Source organism: Aedes albopictus, chromosome 1 (genome assembly GCF_035046485.1).
Source record: "Aedes albopictus strain Foshan chromosome 1, AalbF5, whole genome shotgun sequence".
Lineage (NCBI taxonomy): Eukaryota > Metazoa > Arthropoda > Insecta > Diptera > Culicidae > Aedes > Aedes albopictus.
This window is the reverse complement of record NC_085136.1, coordinates 65,896,766-65,920,205: the sequence shown is the minus strand read 5'-3', so window position 1 is coordinate 65,920,205 and position 23,440 is coordinate 65,896,766. Positions and strand designations below refer to the sequence as shown.

At 43.0% G+C, this 23,440-nt stretch overlaps 2 protein-coding genes across 6 annotated transcripts in view; both read left to right on the top strand.

Annotated features, from left to right (window-relative positions):
• The window catches only part of LOC109401910 (adenylate cyclase type 9), a 92,466-nt gene that overhangs the window by 16,088 nt on the left and 52,938 nt on the right, over positions 1 to 23,440 (top strand). The window lies entirely within an intron of this gene.
• On the top strand, positions 1,238 to 6,454 carry LOC134284979 (uncharacterized). 5 transcript variants are annotated; one of them, XM_062844694.1, is made up of 4 exons: positions 1,238 to 2,228; positions 2,288 to 2,358; positions 2,412 to 2,483; positions 2,545 to 6,454. In XM_062844694.1, exon 4 carries the CDS (start codon positions 2,624 to 2,626, stop codon positions 6,452 to 6,454), a length of 3,831 nt encoding a protein of 1,276 aa, XP_062700678.1. In that variant the 5' UTR covers positions 1,238 to 2,228; positions 2,288 to 2,358; positions 2,412 to 2,483; positions 2,545 to 2,623. The 5 variants fall into 5 exon arrangements, with proteins under 5 accessions (XP_062700678.1, XP_062700677.1, XP_062700681.1 ...); XM_062844693.1 differs by having other exon boundaries at positions 2,412 to 6,454; XM_062844697.1 differs by having other exon boundaries at positions 1,238 to 2,236; positions 2,292 to 2,358; positions 2,412 to 6,454.

Sequence of the window (23,440 nt, the reverse complement as noted above, 5' to 3'; positions counted from 1 at the left end):
CCCATATAGCCTAAGCGGGGGTGAAGAATGTTTGCTATGACTTGGCCAGGTGTGGGGAGACGAGTGGGTCTATGTTATTGTGGATAATAGCGAAATCTGCAATAGATATACAATAAACCGATTGTGCTACTTTTCCCCGAATGTCGTTGGTAGGTTGGTCGTAGGTTGTTCAAAAATTTAATCGAACATAATTCGACTAGCCGTCAGAAGGGTTTTCGAGGGTCTCACGTACGTTTCATGGGGTCCGAGTGGGTCTTAAGGGGGTTTCGGAGGCATATCAGGAAGTTTCAGAGCATTTTCGGCGGAATTAAGAGGCGTTACGCAGACGTTTTCAGGGATTTCGTGGGGTCTTAGATGCATGGGGTTCGAGGGAGTTTAAGGGGGATTTTGGAGATATTTCAGGAAGCTTCAGAGCATTTTCGGTGGGATTCAGAGGCGTTACGGGAGCATTACGGAGACATTTTCGGGGTTTCGGAGCACCTCAGGTGCGTTACATGAGGTTCCAGGGGAATCTTGTAGGCATTTCAGGAAGTTTCAGAGGATTGTCAGAGACTTTATCACAATATCTTTGGAAAGGCCCCTGAAATGCCCTTTGATTTAAAAGTGTTCTTAAAACCCCCAGATACGCTCCTGAAACCTTCGTAATACCATTGAATCACCCTTGAAATCATCATTATCAATTTGAAATGCCTCTGAAACCCCTTTGGGCATCTTTAATAGGCTCCAGAATCCCTCTGAAATGCTATCAAACGCCCCTAAAACCACTAGGAACGCCCTTAAAACGTTCCTGAAACACCCTGAAACTCTCTGAATTGCCTTGAAACGCCATTAAATGGCTCCTGAGACCCCTCGTGCCCCTTAAATCCCTTTCGATTACCGTAGAGTGGACCTGGTGTGATGGTTAAAGCACGTGACTATCATGCCGAGGACCTGGGATCGAATCCCACTTTCGACAAACTCGCAAAATGTGAGTTCTTGCTTCGGAAGGGAAGTAAAGCGTGGATTCCGAGATGAACTAGCCCGGGACTAAAAATCTCGTTAATTCAGATAAATAAACACCCTTTTGATTACAGTTTAAAAATTTTTGATTATTTGGGAGCAGTGATTTGACATTTTCGGACAATATGATGCTGCAACGATTTCCAGAAGGAACGTCTTGAATGCTCCCAGAAGAAACTAGAATTTCCAGAAGGACCTCCTGCAGGATTCCCAGAAATCTCTTTCTCGTTGAGGATTCCCAGAAGCAACTCTTTGAAAATTCCTAGAATAAACTCCAGGAAGATTCCCAGGAGGAGCTCTTGGAGGAAACTCATTTAGAAATTCTGGAGAAATCTCAAAGACGATTCTATAGGGAAGCCAGCAAAATGATTTGAAGGAATCGAAGATCGAAGTTCAAGACGAAACTCCTGTAGAAATTTCACAACTTGAAGGATTCTGTTAAGGAAGTCTTGGAGATATTCTTGGACGAGTTCGAGAAGCATTTCCTGAATGGATGCCAAAGAGAAATATTTGAAAAATCCCGAAAACTCCTGATGAAATCTCAGAAAAACTTTGAGAGGGATCATAGGAAGAACTAGAGGATCCCCAGAAGGAGTTCCTTAAGAAATTAGTTATAGAAGAATTCCGAAACTCGTCCCAATTGAAACAAGCTAAAGGCCTCAATTCAAAACGCCCCTGGAAATCACCTTATAACTGCCTTTAAATTCACCCATAAACTTCGGCTCAACTCTGCCTCTACCCACAAGTACGTTGTCTTGGTCTAGTAAGTTTATTTATCGTCAAGCTACAGTACTGGACAGAATAAAGTACACATAATTTCATAAAAAGTTAAATTTCAAGCTATTAAGTGTGCCCAGTTAAATTTTGAAGTCAGTCTTTGCAATGAAAGCTGAGATTCAGAGCTTCAAACTTGAGCATTTTGTATGAAAATTGACCAATGCGTATTTTATTCTGGCCAGTACTGTATATCTTCGCTGATTTTTTTTTGCAGAAAAGCTGTTGGCGCGCGAGAAACCAACTGGCAACACGGATCAATCCTGATTTGACAGGCGGTCGTGGATACTACCTACCTCCTGAGACGTCATTCTGTCATCGTGATAGATCGTAATGACTAAGCATTATTATGCATTGCATCTGAACTGATTTATTTATATTGAATATCAAAAGTAATCGAATTTGTAAAATTAGTTTAAATTTATTAATATTGTTTGCCGGTTCACGAATTAGAAGTATGTAGGTATTAAGGTACGAACAAGTGATTGAATTTATATGAACAATATTTTCGTAGGTAGCCTATAGGCAGCCGTTACACCTACTAGTGGAGAGAATTTATATAGCCCAAGCTGATAGTACTATACAGTAAGCTAGATCTTGACTGCTTAAATACGTGCATATTACGATCTTAAATTTAGTTTCAGGAGGTCTAGCAGACCGAATACTTAAGGTTGATATTAGGATAGGACATTCGGAAAGTCCACTGAATTGTAAGTAGAGTAGCTACGATCTTATCCATGTTCCTTTCCATAACCGCAAACATATTTTCAGCTTTGAAGCACCTTCTAATAAACCGCTTTCGAACATCAGTGCGAACTTTTTGTCCTGTATCAACATCTTCAAAGAATTCATGGCAAACGACATGGATTCGGTTGGCACACCCGATCCGATAAACTCAGGATGTGTTGCGTGCAACAGATCGCATACGGCGGATAACTTCGTATGTTGCGATAAATGTAACTGCTGGTGGCACTTTTCGTGCGCTGGTGTAACGGCATCTGTCGAAAATCGTGATTGGCTCTGCTCACGGTGTCTACCAGTTACACACGCCCGAGTATCACTGGCTTCATCCGCTGGATCAGTCACTTCTAGTCAGCGGCGGCGTCACGAAGAACATCTAGCTCTCCTGGCGGAGCAACAACAGTTAGAGAAGCAGCAGCTGCAACAGGAGCATGAACTGCAACGGAAACATCTGGAGCAAAAACGCCAACTATTGTCAGTGCAGGAAGCTGACGAGAACCAAAGCGTTCGTAGTCGTCGTTCCGTCCACTCCCGCACTAGTCAGTGGGTCAACAAACATGCAGATATCGTACCTGTGTGCGAGGAAGGTGGCGCAGTGGGAGGAATCTTACCCCAGCAGGGCGCCCACTCATCACAGGTAAACGGTAACCAGTGGCTAGCGGGTCAAGATCCATCAGAGTCGCAAGTCATCAAGGAGCTTCAAAACAAGTTGAGGCAGAATGAAGCAGATTCTCGGCAACAGATCGAAATTCTGAAAACCCAACTCGAGAAACTACAAGTCGAGTTACAAACTAAAGGAGCTGATCAAACGACCTCAATAACAATCGAAAGAGGAGCAATACCAAAACATCGCCCGGTGTTGCGGAACGTGCCTCCGGTGTCAGTACGCCAGTCTAACCCGATCGATTGGGAAATATCTCCCGTAGAAATGGGAACATCCAAACCAGTAGCAACAGAACAGCAGGTCAGCCGCGTATTCCGAGGTCAAGTGGATGTAGGAGCCCCGATGATGCCCACCATTCCGAATCAAGAATCTCCAGTTGTAGATACGGAACAACAGCGAGGCCTTCCGACTACTGCGATCAACAGAGACCGCATACAAAAATCCGTCACGAACAATTCGGTACAGAATCGCCCACCACCGGAAAGGCGGCCTGGTACTATGCCGATGCCACAGATGCCCCTCGGGAATCAGGCAAGATCGTTTGATTTTCCTCCACCGGTAGCCCACCATGGAAACGTGACTAGAATTACATTATCACCAGAACAACTGACGGCCAGGCAGGTGCTCCCACGCGACTTGCCAGTGTTCTCCGGGGATCCAGCTGATTGGCCCGTATTTATTAGCAACTACAACTACACCACTGAAGCCTGTGGGTATAGTGAAGGCGAAAACATGATTCGGCTACAACGCTGCCTAAAGGGTGCCGCCTGGGAATCGGTGAGGAGTAGGCTGATCCTCCCAGCATCTGTACCCCAGGTCATCGAATCTCTGCGGATGCGGTTTGGCCGAGCCGATCTATTAATTGAATCGCTTATTGAAAAGGTCAGAACATCTTCAGCTTTGAGAGCTGATAAGCTAGACACGTTGATAGAGTTCGGAACATTGGTTCAAGGACTCCGTGATCATATCATCGCAGCAGAGCTGTTAGAGCATCTGGAAAATCCAACGCTCCTCAAGGATCTGGTAAATAAGCTCCCTGTGGACTATAAAATGAAGTGGGCGGGCTATCGAAGGCAGGCTGGTGCTGTTAACCTAGAAACGTTCAGCATGTTTATGGCAGGAATTGTGGAGGACGCATATAGCGTGTCAACCCTAGCGCCAAGTGAAAGGCCACCGAGACGTGACAAACAACACACCGATAGAAGTTTTGTACACAACGAAACTGACGTGAACGATCTGGCTCTAAATCATGAAAACAGGAAAGAAACTCGTAATGTTTCCGAAATCGTATGTTCATTTTGCCGCAAACCTGGGCACCGAACGAAGGAATGTACATCCTTTTTAGCCCTGACCGTCGACGAACGCTGGAAACAGGTACACAACCAAGGACTCTGTCGAACATGTCTATTCGGACACGGGCGCAGAACATGTCGTAGCACGAACCGCTGTGGAGTAGACGGTTGCTACTTCCGTCATCATCCACTGCTACACTCTCGCATTTCGATTCCTCAGCACCAAGCAGTTGAACATAATGTACATCAACAAGAGATCGATCTAACCAAATTGTTTTTCCGTATCATACCTGTGACACTCCATGGACCGACAGGAAGCATAGATACGTTTGCCTTCTTAGATGAAGGTTCGTCGTTGACGATGATAGAGACCAGTTTAGCGAACAAACTAGGAATCGACGGGCAGGAACATCCACTTTGCCTAAAATGGACAGGTAACATCACGCGCGAGGAGAAACAGTCCTGCAGAATCGCCTTGGAGATATCAGGACTACGGAACAAAAAACGTTATTGGATGAGCGACGTTGGTACAGTTCCATCACTGGACTTGCCTGTACAAACTCTGCCAATACAACATATGAGACACCGCTATACCCACCTCCGCGGAGTTCCAATTGATGGGTACCGCGATGCTGTACCTCGCTTACTGATTGGTATTGATAACCTGAGGCTGACACTGCCTTTGAAAACACGGGAAGGTGAACAAGGTCATCCGGTAGCAGTGAAAACACGTCTGGGATGGTGCGTTTATGGAGGACAACGAGATGGCCGTCGAGAACCTGTGAGCTTCCATATTTGTGAATGTGAAGACGGAAGATCGATGGAGAACACCATAACTGCATATTTCGCCACGGAGGAGGTAGGAGCCCGCCCAGTCGCTGAAGGTCTGTCGAAAGAAGAGCAACGTGCACTGCAGATATTGCAACAAACTACAATCCATGTCGGTACACGATATGAATCTGGACTCCTTTGGCGATATGATCACTTTGAACTGCCGGATAGTTATCCAATGGCTTTCAAAAGGTTGCAGTGTCTACAACGCAGGATGAACAAGGACCCGGTGCTGAAAGAAGAACTCCATAGGCAGATTCAAGAGTATATAAGAAAAGGGTACGCGCATAGGGTCACAACCGAGGAATTAGCATCGATCGATCCACGGCAGCAATGGTTCCTACCTTTAGGAGCGGTTGTCAATCCTAAAAAACCGTCTAAAGTTCGATTGATTTGGGACGGGTCTGCAAAAGTCGATGGCATATCTCTCAATAGCATGCTGTTGAAAGGACCCGACCAATTATCGTCTCTTCCAGCTGTTGTATTTCGCTTTCGGCAGCACAAGGTGGCCATAGTTGGTGACATCAAAGAAATGTATCACCAAATACGTATCAGTAAGTCTGACCGGTATGCGCAGTGCTTCTTATGGTCACCCGATCCCTCATCAGAACCGGAAATAATGGTGATGGATGTGGCAACTTTCGGAGCTACTAGTTCCCCAGCAACTGCACAGTTCGTGAAGAACACGAATGCCATGAGATTCGTCGAAATGTTTCCGAGAGCAGTCGATGGGATCATCCACAACCACTACGTGGATGATTACCTCGATAGTTTCCCCAATGAAGAACAGGCTAAACAGGTAGCGACCGAAGTTCGAGAAGTGCACAAAAGCGGTGGATTTGAAATCCGCAATTGGTGCTCCAACAGTCAAGCGGTATTGGAACACCTGGGTGCAGGGCAAGAAAAATCAGTGAAATGCTTGAATCTGGAGAATAATATTATATCAGAACGCGTTTTGGGCATGCTGTGGAGGAGCGAAGAAGACGTAATCTGTTTTGAGACTGCTATGCGTGCGAACATAAGGATACTCATCGAAACGAACATCAAACCGACCAAGCGTCAGATATTGCAGTGTGTAATGACGCTATTCGATCCCCTGGGCCTCTTGGCGCCTTACCTGATATTCGGAAAAATCCTTATCCAGGATGTGTGACGCGCCGGAATCGGATGGGACGAACAGGTGGATGACAACACATTCAAAGATTGGCAGAAATGGGTAAACATGATTCGTGACATAGATCAAGTGAGCATCCCGAGGTGCTACTTTCGTAATCCAGACGGCTACAGCTTTACCAATATCCAGCTGCACGTGTTCGTTGACGCTAGCCCACTTGCGTATTCCTGCGCCTGCTATTTCCGAATAATCAACGCTAATGGAGAAGTCGAAGTGGCGTTAGTAGCTGCTAAAGCTAAAGTGGCGTCGCTCAAACCCATGAGCGTCCCAAGACTAGAGTTACAGGCCTGTGTCCTGGGGACGCGAATGCTGAAGCTAGTGCTAGATGGGCATACGATTCCGGTGGCCCGACGCTATCTCTGGACCGACTCAACTACAGCTTATACATGGATCCACAAGGATCCACGTATATATCGTCCATTCGTCGCTCATCGCGTAGGAGAAATCTTGGAATCCACCAAAAGAGATGAATGGCGATGGATCCGTTCAAAGATGAACTCAGCAGACGAAGCTACCAAATGGGGTGTCGGACCCCACTTCTCCAAAGATAGTAGTTGGTTCAATGGTCCGAAATTTCTACAACTTCCCGAAACCCAATGGACCCTGTCTATACCTACCGAAAAATGCGAGGACGAAGAACTACGGGCATGTCACGTACATCAGGAGCTGTATCAACCAGAGATGATGGTCGATGTTAGACGCTTCTCATCGTGGAATAAACTCCTGCGAGCAACTGGTTATGTCCATAGGTTCCTCACAAATATTCGCAAGCTACCTACAGGACGAGTCACCGGTCATCTCACTCGGAGTGAGCTACAAGAAGCAGAGAGAACCCTTTTCAAGCTTACCCAACGAGAAGTTTATGCGGAGGAGGTCATCGTCTTGATGGTCGAACATGAATCGGAACAGTCTACTTGCAAAACTGTGCCAAGAAATAGTGCTCTATATCAGTTGAACCCAAAAATCGACCAATATGGAGTGCTCCGAGTTGATGGCCGAATCGGAGCAGCTAAGCGTGTGTCATATAGTGTAAAGCATCCGGTGATTCTCCCAAGGAAACACTACGTTACCAAGCTGATCCTTGAAGATATGCATAGGAAATTTCTACACGGTAATAACGAAACAGTTGTAAATGAGTTACGCCAACAATTCTACATACCCCAGTTGCGCAGAGAGGTAAGAAGTGTTGCTAGCCAATGCCAGCTTTGCAGAATCAGAAGGGCCCGGCCGATCCTTCCACAAATGGCTCCTCTACCAGAAGCCAGATTATCACCATTCATCCGTCCATTCACGTATACCGGTGTAGATTATTTTGGCCCTGTTTTAGTAAAAGTCGGCAGAAACAACGCTAAACGGTGGATCGCACTATACACATGCCTCACGGTCCGGGCGGTGCATGTGGAACTCGTACATAGTTTAACCACGGAAGCATTTGTTATGAGTTTGCGCAGATTTGTGGGTCGTCGTGGGGCACCACTCGAAATTCATAGTGACAATGGCACCAACTTTCACGGGGCAGAACGGATACTACGGGAGCAGATATACGCCGGTCTAGCGGCGACATTCACTAACACCAACACTACTTGGCACTTCATCCCTCCCGGGGCCCCCCACATGGGGGGATGTTGGGAGCGTATGGTGAGGTCAGTCAAATCTGCAATATCAACGGCGTATGGCGACGAGAAGCTGGATGATGAAGCGCTCCAAACGTTGCTGATTGAGGCTGAATCAATTGTTAATTCCCGTCCTTTAACGTACCTACCATTGGAGTCAAGTGAACAAGAAGCGATCACCCCTAACCATTTCCTACTTGGTAGTTCATCAGGGGTGCGACAACCAACAGTGCAACAAATCAGCGGCACTCAAGATCTTCGACGTTCCTGGACCACCCTACAACGACAGTTAGACAGCTTTTGGAGAAGGTGGATTCGCGAGTACCTGCCGACGCTTACAAAACGTACCAAGTGGTTTGGTAAAACGAAAAATATAGAGCCTGGTGAATTGGTAATAATCATCGACGATAAGAAGCGGAATAGTTGGAACAGGGGGCGTATTTTAGAAACGATTACCGCAGAAGATGGGGTTGTTAGACAGGCCGTTGTTCAGACTGCAGGAGGAATTCTACGACGCCCGGCTTCAAAACTTGCCGTCCTGGAGGTTTCAGATGGTCATGGAACCTCAACCGAGGGTTCCATCGGGGGGAGGATGTTGGCGCGCGAGAAACCAACTGGCAACACGGATCAATCCTGATTTGACAGGCGGTCGTGGATACTACCTACCTCCTGAGACGTCATTCTGTCATCGTGATAGATCGTAATGACTAAGCATTATTATGCATTGCATCTGAACTGATTTATTTATATTGAATATCAAAAGTAATCGAATTTGTAAAATTAGTTTAAATTTATTAATATTGTTTGCCGGTTCACGAATTAGAAGTATGTAGGTATTAAGGTACGAACAAGTGATTGAATTTATATGAACAATATTTTCGTAGGTAGCCTATAGGCAGCCGTTACACCTACTAGTGGAGAGAATTTATATAGCCCAAGCTGATAGTACTATATAGTAAGCTAGATCTTGACTGCTTAAATACGTGCATATTACGATCTTAAATTTAGTTTCAGGAGGTCTAGCAGACCGAATACTTAAGGTTGATATTAGGATAGGACATTCGGAAAGTCCACTGAATTGTAAGTAGAGTAGCTACGATCTTATCCATGTTCCTTTCCATAACCGCAAACATATTTTCAGCTTTGAAGCACCTTCTAATAAACCGCTTTCGAACATCAGTGCGAACTTTTTGTCCTGTATCAACAAAAGCAATAGCTTTCTTCACTGCCCTGCGATCGTTACCGATGCGTTCAATATCGATCTTCTGTCCGCCTGATCACTTAACTGCTCTTTCGAGTGCTGATTTTAAAAAGTGTGCCACACCCTGCTTTGGAGGAACGACGTCTTCGATCCGAACACTAGAGATCCATTACGCGTATCAGCCTTAAGAGTTTTGCCGGAAAACCATGTTACAGAAGCTCATTTTTCTTTGGAGAACACCTAGAAGAGTTTCTGGATGAGTTCCATACGGGGTTTCTAAAAAAACAAAAGACACCAGAAATACATATGTCAGACGGGTCTTCTGCAGGAACCTTAGAAGAAATTTTTGGAGAGATTCCGAATGAAAATTATTTGAAAGCTTCAGAAGGATTTCCTCTTAGGGATCCTTCTGGTATTCCTTCTGTAGTTCTTGGTAGGTTTTTGTTTTCAAAACTTGCTTCTGGTGTTCCCCCAGATATTTATTCTTTGACACTCTTTTTAAAGGATATTTTGGGTTTTTCAAAGACTTTTTTTAAATGTCCTGGAATTCTTCTTAGGATATTGACCGGTATTCCTTGACAAATGTCTTTTGAGACTCCTTAAAGAGTTCCTGCTGTACTTTTCTTAGACTCCTTCAGTACCCAAGTAACATTTTTTATAACCAATTAGTTTTGTAGAGGTTTTCAGAAACGTCATATAACCTTATACCTTGATTTTGGTTTTATGATAGTTTTAATAGCATCTTCTAATCTTTTAGATTAAACAAAAGGTTATTTGGGGTAGTGTCTTCTATTATTTACCAAGGTGTTACTTGTGGAATCTTGGAAAGATCTATAAAAAGAACACACACGACTGATCAACTGGAAGAATCTAAAGGGGTTCCCTTCGACAAGAAATGCCTCACAAATTCTCTGAAGGAGCTCTAGGAAGGAAGTCCGGAAGGAATACTTGATCAAGCACAGAAGAAATCCAGAAAAAAACACCGGGATATACTACTGGAAAAATTACAGAAGGATCTCTTTGAGAAATCTCGGAAAGAGCTCATACAACATACAGACATTACAAAAGAACACTTTGGGGAAATCTCCGAAGAAATTTTTACACGATTCCCAAAAGAGATTCGTAAAAAGAATACTACAAGCAAGATCAAGGAAGAATGCAAAAAAGTGAAGGAATACCAATCGGGCCTTCCACAGTAATTAATGAAAAACTTCTTGGGGGTCACTGACATAACAACTTTTCTACCAAGTATCACAGTATTCCGAGATTAATTTTGTCTTTTGTGCTATGGAGCGACTGAGAAGAAGATTCACAAATGTAATAAAATTTGTACTTGCTGCCCCTGATTAGTTTCGCCAAATCCATGTCAGTTGTCGTCAGTATTTCACCCATTGACAGTTTATTAAAATTTTTGACTCATTGCCAATCGGTTCGAGTCGCTTCGGGAGAGTTTGTCACGACTGTTTGGCTACAAATTAACCATATGAAGTAACTGTGTGCCGTAGGTATATGATGGTCTTTCATCCCCTAGTTAGATGCTCTGATTTTTAGATGTGAAGGTTCGTGATTGTATTGGTCCACCCTCCCAACTGAACTTCGTCATCGGGCGATTGTGTAATTTGGTTTTGAAAAGTGGACCACGTTTTTCTCTCTCAAACAGTCGACAGTGTTTTGTTGTCGGTGCCTGATATTAGCTAAAACAACCAACCAACCACTTTGAGTTGGAACGGCTTCCACTAGACCACAGCTCCCTTCACCACTCAATTCATTCATCATCATAAGTCTTCCCCTCGCCCTCGAAGCGGAGAGTTATTTAGCGTGTTTATAGATTTTCGAGTCGATTTTGAGCTGATGGATTTGTAGCACCCGTCCCGTCGGTCGTCGTTTAGCCGAACCGAACAACAAGTTGGTGGGTATTAATCGCCGGCCATCGCTCGTTCCGCAACCGGCGGCCGCGAGAGTAACTGTAAACATGGATTAAGATTCGGTGGATTCGGTAGAAGTGCCGCCGCCACGCTATTACCAGGAAATTTTGTAATGTTGAGTCACATGAAAAATAAGCGAAAAACGTTTTGTTTTTAGCATGCTGTAGTTAACTTATTGCACACGGTAACGGCTGGGTATTTCGCACAATTCGAATTGTAATGATACCCCTAAACCTCTACCCAGAAATTCTTATCCCTTCCACCGCGTTGCACCGGCTGAGCTGCGAGCATCCTTAGGGAAGATTGGGTAATCAATTCCGGAGGGAACATTGACTGTTGGGGGGTTTTGCTTCTGCAAACTTGAGCGTCTGTTCTCCAGGAGGAGCGACACACTACAGCATCCGATCCCCATGTTAGGGGCGGCTGATCGACGTTCGAGTGCCACAGAAGAACTCTAAACTCAACTATGCAGAATAGTCCTGGAGAAAGTAGGGGGTTGTTGTCCGGCCCTGCGAGCCAACCGTAAAAACCATTGTAACGGAAAATCGGCAACAGAATAATACTAACCAACGGCAACGTACACAAGTGAGCAAAAAGGACTTGGATTGGAAACTCGGTACGTGGAATTGCCGATCTCTCAGCTTCATTGGAAACACATGCATACTCGCTGATCTACTGAAGGATCGCGGGTTCGGCATCGTTGCGCTACAAGAGGTGTGTTGGACAGGATACATGGTGCGAACGTTTAGAGGTAATCATACCATCGACCTACCAGAATAGCGGCAACACACGCTAGCTGGGAACAGCTTTCATCGTGATGGGTGATATGCAAAGGCGTGTGATCGGTTGGTGACCGATCGACGAAAATATGCAGGTTAAGGATCAAGGGCCGATTCTTCCACTTCCGCATAATTAACGTTCACGGCCCACACTCCGGATGCACCGATGATGAAAAGGACGCATTCTACGCGCAGCGCGAACGTGAGTACGACCGCTGCCCAAGTCACAACGTCAAAATCATCAAAGGAGATCTAAAGGCTCAGGTAGGCCAGGAGGAGGGATTCAGACCGACGATTGCTCTGCGCCCATCAGCTGACGAACGAAAACGGCCTACGACTCATGGATTATGACGCCTCCAAGGATATGGCCAGACGTAGCATTTTTTTTCTAACACAGCCTTCCTTATCGCTACACCTGGAAATCACCACAACAGACGGAATCGCAAATCGACCACGTTCTGGTTGATGGACAGTGCTTCTCCGAATGTCGAAGGCACGACCTATCGTGGCGCTCACAGTGACTCTGACGACTGCGCCCAAACGTCATCAACAATGTACCGCCAAAGCTACCGGATGTCGCCTCAGCATATGCGCAGAATCTCGAGGCAGCGTTGCCAGACGAGGGCCAGACGATAAAAGCAGTCATCAACAACGCAGACGAGATCACCATTGGGTACGTGGAAGAGTCGACGGAACGAATGGCTCGACGAGAAGTACAGAGCGATTTTGGAGGAGAAGAAGGCTGCATGGGCGGTAATGCTACAGGAAGGAACCCGGCAGACAGAAGCGGAAACAGCAAACCCACCTCATTCGGGGAAAAAAGCACCGCCTGGAAGAAGCGGAGTGCGAGGAAATGAAATTGCTGTGTCGTTCCCATGAAACACGGAAGTTCTACGAGAAGTTGGCAATCTGTCTGCACTGGTTGATAGTCAGGATCTGAGTAATCGAACGGCTACTGGAGGAGTGTAAGGAGGGGGTAATCTGCCTCATTCACAAGAAAGGCGACCAAATGGAATGTGAGAACTTCTGAGCGATCAGCATTTTGAATGCCGCCTCCAAAGTGCTATCCCAGATCATCTAACGTCGTCTGTTACATAAAACGAATGAGTTCCCGGGAAGTTACAAACTCGGCTTCATCGACGGCCGATCGACAACGGACCAGATCTTCATCATACGGCAAATCCTTACAGAAATGCCGTGAATACCATGTCCCAACGCATCACCTATTCATCGACTTCCGAGCGGCATATTACAGTATCGACTGTACAGAGCTATAGAAAATCATAGATGAAAACGGCTTACCTGGGAAGCTGAATAGACTGGTCAAAGCAACGACGAACGGAGTGAAAACATTCGTTAGGATTACGGATGAACCATCCAGTTAATTTGGATCTCGCCGGAGACTGCGGCAATTTGAAGGCGAACGCATTAAAATTCTTATACATTGCTTGTACGTGTACCACAATAGACAGGAATATTTCAGTTAGTGGAGAAATCCAGTATCCAGACGATAGCATATGTCGGAAAGATTCGATGGACAGGACATGTGGCAAGAATGCCAGGCAAAAACCCTGCAGAGTTTGGATTCATATAAGATCTGGATGGAGCAAACAGGCTTGATAATTCTCCACAAAATCGAAAGAGATTTGCAACATGCTCTAGATTTGTAGGTTGCTTCTGCCTCGTCGCGAGCGAGCAAACGAACAGCGAGTTCAAACAAACCGAGCGAGAAAGAGGGAATCGAGTAGAACCAAACGATGATCAGAGTGTATTTTAAGCCTAGCGAGTCTTTATTTGTATGGGAGTGGAACTCGCGAGTGCTTTTTAAGTGTGAACGTGAGAAACACAACAAGCAATTATGAGTTTTGGACGAACTCCTCGCGTTAGGTGATATTGAGGATTTGCGTTGTGATTTCTGAGTTTTATTTTCTCTCAGAAAATCGTCGAAATCGCCTCCTCATTTTCTCGCGAGAGAGTTTCTCGGCAACCGACGCGTCGGGGTTGAGAGTGATCTGGCGTTTATTGCGTGTTCCAGAAGATGGAGGGCTGCAGCAGTGAAAGAATAGGTGTCCGGCCATTTGGCCGATCGCTATGTAGCCGAAAGGTTCGTTTGGCCGAATTCTGTTCGACCGAATTATGATTAAAAGAATTTAGAAGCATTTCCAGTTAGAATCCGGATGCAAAGTAAAATTTATTGTGACGCTCTAAAATCTAAATGACCATAATCATCATTATTTTACAGCAGATGTGAAAAGGTTTCGCTTTCATGGGTTTCAGGGAAGCTTCTAGGGGCGTTTCAGGAAGGTTTCATAGGCGGTTTAGGGGGTTTCAGGGGCGTTACACCGAGTTCAAGGGGATTTTAGGGAAATTTCGGAGGCACTTCAGGAAGTTTCGGAGGATTCTCGGCGGACATTACAGAGGCGTTACATAGGCGTTTTCGGGGGTTTCGGAGGGTTTTAAGTGCGTTACATGCGGTTCGAGGAGGTTTTTTGGGGGATTTTGGAGGCATTTCAGAAGCTTTAGAGGATGATCAGTGGGTTTCAGAGATGTTACACTCAAAAAAAAAGTATACATGGAGTTACTATTATTTATGCATTTTCTATCTACATTTCTCTCACCCTCCATCTATTATCATTCTATCTACCGATCTGACTGTGTTGAAGCGTCGTGATTCATCAACTGTATACTTTTATTTTTGACTGTACAGAGGCATTTCGGGGTTTCGGAGGGATTTAAGGGCGTTTTATGGGGTCCAAGCGAGATTTAGGGGAGTTTTGAAGGTATATCAAGTAGATTCAGCGGCGTTTTCAAGTCTCAGGTACGTTACAAGGGGCCCGACGGGATTTCAATGAGTTCCGAACGATTTTCAGCGAGTTTAAGAAGTAATATAGAGGGTTTCAGGGACGTTTTCGGGTGTTCCGAATGGTCTTCTCAGATGCATCACCCTCTGGAACCCACAGTAACATGGAACTGTTGAGAACGCCTCTGTAACGGCTCTGAAACCCGCTAAACAAGGAACCCACAAAAACATCTCTGAAACCTCCCTGAAATGCCTTGTAGCCCCTTGAAACGCCCCAGAAACGCCCCTAGTAGCTCTCCTGTGCAGTGTTGCAAAAAATCATCTCATTCAATTGAACTCTAACCCACAAATCTTTTCAGTCATTTTTTCTTCTAGTCATGTTTAAAACGATTTCAGAGCACCTATCAAATGAGAAGCGAATCCTTGTCAATTGAATAAATTGTCACTCAAATGAGCAGCTGGGCACGAAACATGAAAAACCCTGCGAAATTCCGCCAGACTGAACAAATATCAAATGTCGCGTCAAAGTCGGGTCAATTTTTATCGAATGTTGGACCACTGTCGGACCAACATCGAACAATTGGGTCTATGCTGGGTTTGGTGGCCAAAATAAAAATAGGTAAATGATGGGTTAATGTCGGGGTTGATGTTATCAATGATGGTAAAAGCTTTAAATCTGCAGCACCACAGCTGGTGCTCAATCGAATGATATGTGCCTTGACTGAGGCTGGAGCTGATGCTGGCTGATGTCAATTGAATGATCAGAGGCTAGTCAATTGATATTTCGATGGGAAATGGAAAAATGAGTCGTTACCTATCTCAATTTCAGCTTTAAATGTCGGTTGATACTGACACTTCGCAGCACTGCATCCTGCACGCTAGTTCAGAAATACCCATTAATGAGTACTTTGGCACCCATTTCGAACTAAAGTGGCTATTTACCGAACTAAGGGTATTTACCGTTTACCCATTAATGGGTATTCGTCTCGAACTTCAAAAATGGGTATTTGTTGCACATGATCTTTAAATAGAAAATGGGTAAAAAATACCCCATTATTCCGGGAACGTTTTTGCAGTTTGACGTTAGGTTAATTCAAATGACCTCCAATAAAATGACAAAAAGCAGAATAAAAAGGCTATTTATGAAATGATTATATAATTCTATTATGCAGCATAGAGTTTCAGATTAATTTCTCGCATCTAAAGTTATTCAAAGAACTGCTCCAAATGTTTCCCTTGTTGATTCCTGCAAATCCATGTCGTGCGCGAATCACCACAACTGCTTCCGAGGAACTCAGGCATGAGAACCGTTTTTTTTTTTTGTGAAAACAACTTGCTAAAAGATTCATCGATATAACTTACGGGTTATTGAGATGCTTCCTGCTGCTTCGTGAAGAATGTTTTATTGAATTTATATTTTTTTTACAAAGTGAGAGCCACAAAAATACTAAGTCGAGAAATGGCGTTCTTGAAATTTTACACACTGACATGAGTATTAATAGGGGTCTCCAGTTAGCCTAGTGGTTAAGGCTATGGATCGCCAATCCGGAGACGGCGGGTTCGATTTCCATTCCAGTCGGGAAAATTTCCTCGACTCCCTGGGCATAGTGTATCATTGTGCTTGCCTCACAATATACAAATTCATGCAATGACAGGCAAAGGAAGCCCTTCAATTAATAACTGTGGAAGTGCTCAAAGAGCACTAAGTTGAAGCGAGGCAGGCCAAGTCCCAGTGGGGACGTAGAGCCATAAAGAAGAAGAAGAAGATGAGTATTAATAACTCATTATTTAATTAAGAAGGCAAACTTCATAATGAGGCTCAAATACCCAAGTAACCACAAGCATTATATCATAACATTAATTCAATCGTATTATAGTATGGCTAATGCAAAATATCATTTACTCCACATCTGTCAAGTAATGAAGCGTTTACTCTACATTATGAATGCATTGAAGCATTACGGGTTTTTGGCAGTTAAATTTAGTTCTATATGGCCGTTGTTTAATGCTTCATTGCGTTATCATATTAAAAGCTTTATAGCAAACTATAATGCAAGCATATCATGCTCTATATGTACTATTACTAAAGTTTACATCATTTGCATCCATTGTAAACAAAATGACCTCTCTGTTCGAGAAACCTGGAGGATCGCTTTTGAGAAAATAATTATTCAAAAGATAAGAAATACATGGACCACAATTTATAGGGATTGCGACACACTCAGATCATCATGCTCAGATGTTGCTATATGAAAAGTAATAATTACATTTTCAGGATGTAGGACGTCAAGGTAATCAGGCGCCGAGAACATTAAAATGAATCAGCACAACTTTTTTCAAGATTTTGAAACCACAACTCCGTAAGATTTGAGCAGAGTATACGTTGCCTAATATTGAGCATTTTTCCACATGAAAATACGAAGTAATTGTAGCACATAGCGTTAGCGCGTTCGGGTTTCATCATGGTACAGGGTCAGCGATTTAGGTTCGATTCCCGATACAGCAAAAAAAAACTCATCAAAGTGATAGAGTTGGAACACTTAGATGAAGATTGATTTTTTTTTCTCTTTTCTCATGATGCCTTACGTATACATTCTTTACGATTTCATTGCATTAGCTATATTTGACGTTTCTGGTACAAGCATTTTAAATACTTTAGCAATGGCTATAGTAAAGTTTGTTGATGAAGCTTTATATTCCTTTCGTGACGAAGCAACACAATTGTGCTGCTGAGCGGTAACAGTTCTGCATATTTTTTCCATCTATTTTGAGTTTGTTTTATATGATGTCAATTGTTCCACTTAATCCACTTAATGGCTGAATTCATTAATTATACTTGTTTGTGTGAAAACAAACTTTTGTTTACCTTGCTTGTAAAATTTACAACAACAAGGTAAACAAAAAGTGGGCAAACACGGTCAAACATGAAAAAGTTTTATCTGTCGCATAATTTTTATTTCCGATTTATCTACGTAGTCAACGCTAGAAATCAAAATATAAAGAGTAGTTCTTTCAAATAAGAAAAAATAATAATTGCTTTAATAGTAGCGCCACTTTTGACTTTAAACCTACTTTAATGGTACCTTTATGACAAAACAACTTTATATCGCATGTCATATAATACAATATAAAGTCATACTAATGCTCCATATACGGCTCCATGGTTACTTGGGTACCGTAAAATGGGGTAACTTTGATAGCTTTTCAGCGAATTTTCTCAATATTTTTCCTTGTTACAGTATTTCCCTGACTTCTATATTTTTAAAACAAGTACTGGGGTATCAGTTAACAATTGCAATTGAAAGATTCGATAATTTGAAATATTTTGGCTAACTTTCAGTTTTTCATATGAGCGAGAATCAGATTTTCATTTTGGGGTAACTTTGATAATGCCCTGAAAAACACATAAAATCTTAAAAAATAATCACAGATTAAAAGCTTAGGAGTATGAACATGATGAGAGAAGCCTTGCGGAATATATCAGATAGAATTTTTATAACAAAACATTGATTTTTTACTAAATTTTACATATAAAAATCAGTTCGTGGATTACTGAGTGGAAAACACAGTGAATTCAGCTATCAAAAATCATTATCTTTGTAATAATATATGCTTAACGGTACATCAACATATAATAACATGCTATTCGTGGAGAGTTTTCTTTTTTTGGGTAGTTTTTTAATGTTTTATTAAAAAATTTTGAACAACACAGATTTATTTACATGAAATTACAAGGGCATTGCATACTTTTAGGCGTTTATCAATGTATGGAAATTTATATCCTAATTTACAAAATTGGTTCCATTTCGTAAAAACACATTTCGTTAAGAGATTCAAGGCCAGATTTGGAATCTACTATGATGAATCTATCGAGAATAAGAGTCTATTCATTGGAAAAATAGTTGTAACGAAGTCGTATAGCAGAAGGGGTTGACAAATGACAAAAATATCAACAATTTTTATTTTTTGTCTAAAAAGTTGTATATAAACTAGGTTTTAATGAAAATACGTCTAAGATGAACTTTCATATGTATAGAATTTATTTACGTTTGCCTTTTTCTTGACTGGTTGAAGGAATCATAGTTATAAGATAAACTATACAATGCCTGCCGCACTATCAAAGTTACCCGCATTATCAAAGATACCCCGTTTTACGGTACCCATTATTTGTTTTCAGAAAAACACCCATTATTTGACAGCGCAGTACTGAATCAAAAAATGGGTACTTAAACCCCATTCAATGGGTATTCTGAAACTAGTGTGTGGAACCCCCTGAAACCTTTCCACTTTTACCGTAACTTTTTTTCACGATGTTCTTTGAAATAACGCGTAAAATACCGCGTAATAAAATCAGTATACTTCCTATTTGGCTTTCTCGTACTGTACGAGAAAGACAAATAGGAAGTATACGAGTCGTACACTACACTGAACGGTGGCTTGCGGTGAAAATTACTATTCTGAGGGTCAATTTAAATACACAACGCCACTAAATTTGTGCAGACTGAGTTTCGTTTCAATTCAACAGAATTTTGTTTTCAATTTTACTCGATTTTCAATTAAAAAAAAGTTTCCGATGGCAACCGGATTCGAACCAAGAACCTTGAAATCACCAGGCTCGCACGCTACCACTCGGCTATCGAACCGGTTGATGCGAGAAGAAACAAAACGCACACTAGAAGCGTTGGTGGGTCGATGATCATGTTTTGCCATGGTAAATTTAAAAACATTTTTATGCTTGTCATTACTGCAAGCCGCCTTTCAGTATAGTGCTTGAATTTCCAATGAAGCAACCCGTCCCCTGTAAGTCATCCACCCTCCGAACCATTTTGCCGAAGACATCAACACTCCCCGAGCAGTCACGAATATGTGATCGCTTTTATAAATATTTAGTCACGTCACCTGTTACGTCTGTTTGTCTCTGATGTCACATGTCAGGATATGTTTTGTTGGGTTTTCACCATCCACCCACCGCCGCTCCAGAAGTCTAATTCGGAGCAGCAGCGGTTCAAACATCCCAGCTAACTTTTGTTCACTTCACTTTTGCTTCCATCCCCCAACATGCCAAAACTTCAACCGAACCATCGAAATTCTAACATGCATGCGACACATCAAATCGCTGCTTTTTCGATAACCTGATGAACTAGAGGCAGATCAATAATCTCAGACCATATCTGAACCTATAGTGTTCTGAAACCGGTTCCAGGTGTCCCGCCCCGGAAGTGGCCAACTATAAGAGCGAACCAAACTCATGCATTCGAATTATCAAATCGCGACTCTTTATGTAACTTGATCAATGGGTTGCAAGAATATAATTTCAAACCATGTATGGAGCACGCGGTGGTGTGCCGGAACCAGTTCCGGGTGGCCCGCCAGAAGTGGCCAAATAAGAAAGTGAACCAATCCCATGCATGTGACACATCAAATCGCTGCTTTTTCGATAACTTGATGAACGGTTTGCTAGATATCACGTTTTAGAGACTACCGGAAGTGTTTCAGAACTGGTTCCGGATGTCCCGCCGAAAGTGGTCAAATGTAGAAGTGACTCAAACTCATACATGAGGCACATCCAATAGCAGCATTTTTGATAATCAAATGAACGGTAAATAAGAAAATAGATTAAGATCATATTTGGGTAACCACTAGTGTTCCGGAACCAGTTTTGGATGTCCCGCCGGATGTAAAAGTGAACCAAACTCATGCTCGCAGCAGAAAATTGGTTCAAACAATTTTAAAGACTACCGCTAGTGTTGCAGAACCAGCGTTAGGTGCTTCGAAGGAATTACGAAAGTGGACAAAATAAATACAAGCGATAAATATATGTAGGAGAACAATATCTTGACAAATCAAAAGTGATGAGTCAACGTTGTATGGAGAAATTGAAATGTAATCGTTTTATATTTTTTTCAATTTCATCAAATACAAACGTTTTGATTCGATTAGTTGTGCTTGTGCTTTCGCGTTCTGTAATGTGGTTGAAATTTGGAAAAAAATATGGGGCCTTCCATAAATGACGAAGCCTTTTAGAGAAGGGGGAATGCATGAAATTATTTCCAAGTTTCAGAAACACTTTGGCCTACGTCGACAGAAAGATCATGAGTATATATTCGACGAGAGAAGCACTTTCACCATAAGGTGGATTAATCTGGGCCCATAACTGTATATTTGTAACATTCGCAGTGTGTGCCAAAATTGAGTTAATACCGGGGATCATCTCCTAATTATCAGTAATTTTATTCACCCAAATGAACTTTATAGGTTTGTTCTACAAAACGTGAAACAAATAGCTAATATTCATGAATGTAACCGCATAACTGTCATACTGGAAATACACCCTGGCTTCATAGCGTACCATCAGTCATATTTTGGTCTGATTTTTTTTTAACTATTCGTCCAGCATGCAAGAAGAGCTGTTGGAAACTTCATTGCAAAAGAATTAATTTTGAATTATTGGCAATTTTTTAAATTTCGCTTCGTCTCCTTACTAACGCATGTTGCGAACTTCAAACTCCTTTTTCTCCAATGTCTACTTTTGTCGAATGTGACTGTTATGCAATTATGGGCAGATTCTTTCTAGTTTAACTTTAAAAAGGATAAATAGGCGTTGATGTTAATGTTAACATTTTTGTCGGAAATTTCGAGCTATACTGATATAGAAAACAGTGGCATCATCACTTAAGTTCATCACTCTCTTTTTGACCAAACAGCATTCGCCCAAATGACGCGGAACTGATCGATATGTGTGGCGTAGAACAGTTGACTCATTCTTAGCTATGTAAAGTTGTTATACTATCATGTGGGTTACAGCTTCTCAGTCATAAATTTTGCATCGACTACCTTTATATCTTCGCCTACGTTGCGACCCGGGATGGGGCCTTCTTCAGGGCTCGACATTAAGACGACTAGATAAATGAAAATTAATACCGAAGTAACATAAAATTATAGTAAATCCATGAGTAAGGTAAATATTTTCCTTTTCATCCTCAATACATCACTGATTCACATTGCCATTCGCAGAACATTCGAAATCGTATTGTTTTGAGGCGCTCTTGGCACATTAAAGTCATAAATTACAGACAACAAAACAGATGAATAAGATGTTTATGCTGGCATTCATGAACCCAGTAATAAATCTGGCATCATCAGCCAGACGGCGGCCACCGGTAGCTATGAATGGTGCCCTAGACCCCTAATATCATCCATTTCGCTGACCATGGGATGGATGTAGATGTAGCAGAGACTACCACAATATACGAGCGAGCATCCACCCGTTTTTTATTGTCATGTGGTGATTTAAAAAACGGAGTCTCGCTCTCCTCCTAGGGCAAACCGAAACGCGAGAGAATAATGTCTGGTGAGGTTGACCGACGACTGTCTCCCCGAGAAATTTGAACGGGGACGAACAACAAGTGGGATAAGCGTATGCGCAGGCGGGATTAGTTCAGTAAGTAGCTGGCCACCGAACCGTGCACGATGATAATGCGGTAGGTAAGACCGCGCGTCCCTCTTAACCGCCGCGAGAATCAAATCAGAGATAATATCGAACGAACAATATCTCCCAACCGGGAACCGGGACGGTGGCAGACCGCGGGGTTCGGATCGAATCGCACCCGAGTGGATTTAGTTTATTTTCGGAAACGTCTGTCCACCGTCTCCCAGCCGTCGTCGTCGTCATCGTCGTCCGTTTCGTGGGTATTGTGTTGTTCTAATGTGCTCGTAAAGGAGCGATCGCATCTCCTGAACGGATCGATACTCGAATTATAGATAGTCGAAGAATGATAAGTGAAATGGGGTGGAAAAGCTGTGGAAAATGTGCGTGGAAAACGGGGTAGTGACGGTGGTGGATGATGCTCGCGTGTGTAAGCAATGTTGAGATCTGAGACGTTTGGGCTGTTCGACTGTAAGTGACCAACCATGCGTCTCCTTCTTCAGTGCTGCTCGCTGTGGGGATGTGAGTTTTCAACGAATGGGATGTTTATCGGTGCTGTTAAACACGGTGTTATCGAATCGAATCCAAGACCAACAACAGCAACAGCAAGTGTATCACAACCAGAGCAGTTTCGTTTCAATTTTTGTATTCTTCTTCTTTTCGGGGTGCAGGTACCACCAACCCGTATATTTGTAGTGACCATTAGAGGCGATAGTCGAAAAAAAAAATGCGAGCCGAGCCGGATCCGGACGGAGAAGAAAGATATCGTCTTACACTTGTCTTAACGGGGCAAGAGTCGCGTGCGGCGGTAGGCGCGTGGTGGAACCGATAGAAGGTGAATTCGTTCGGAAGGGAGGTGGGGCGGAGAGGCGGGCGTGGGCGCTTATCGTTAATGTAAACAGTCGGGACGGGAGCGCAAAATTTTGGTGGCGAAGATTCGCCAAAAACCCGCTTCTTTTTGGGGTTTCGGATTTCAGCAGTGCGCGCACACTGCGAACCGGGCTAGAGAGAGAGCATCTTGTGGTGTGGTTATCGTGGGCAGTGGTTCTCAACCTTGCGCCCGTTGTAAATCAATGTGATTTTTTAATGTTACAGTTCATTGTGAGAATAACTACTGTTACTGCCAAGAGCTAAAATTTAGGATAGTTTGGATAACCCTACATGTCCCAAAGGTTTATAATAATATCTAGTGGACTTCAGGTTGATCCATTAACAGTGGTT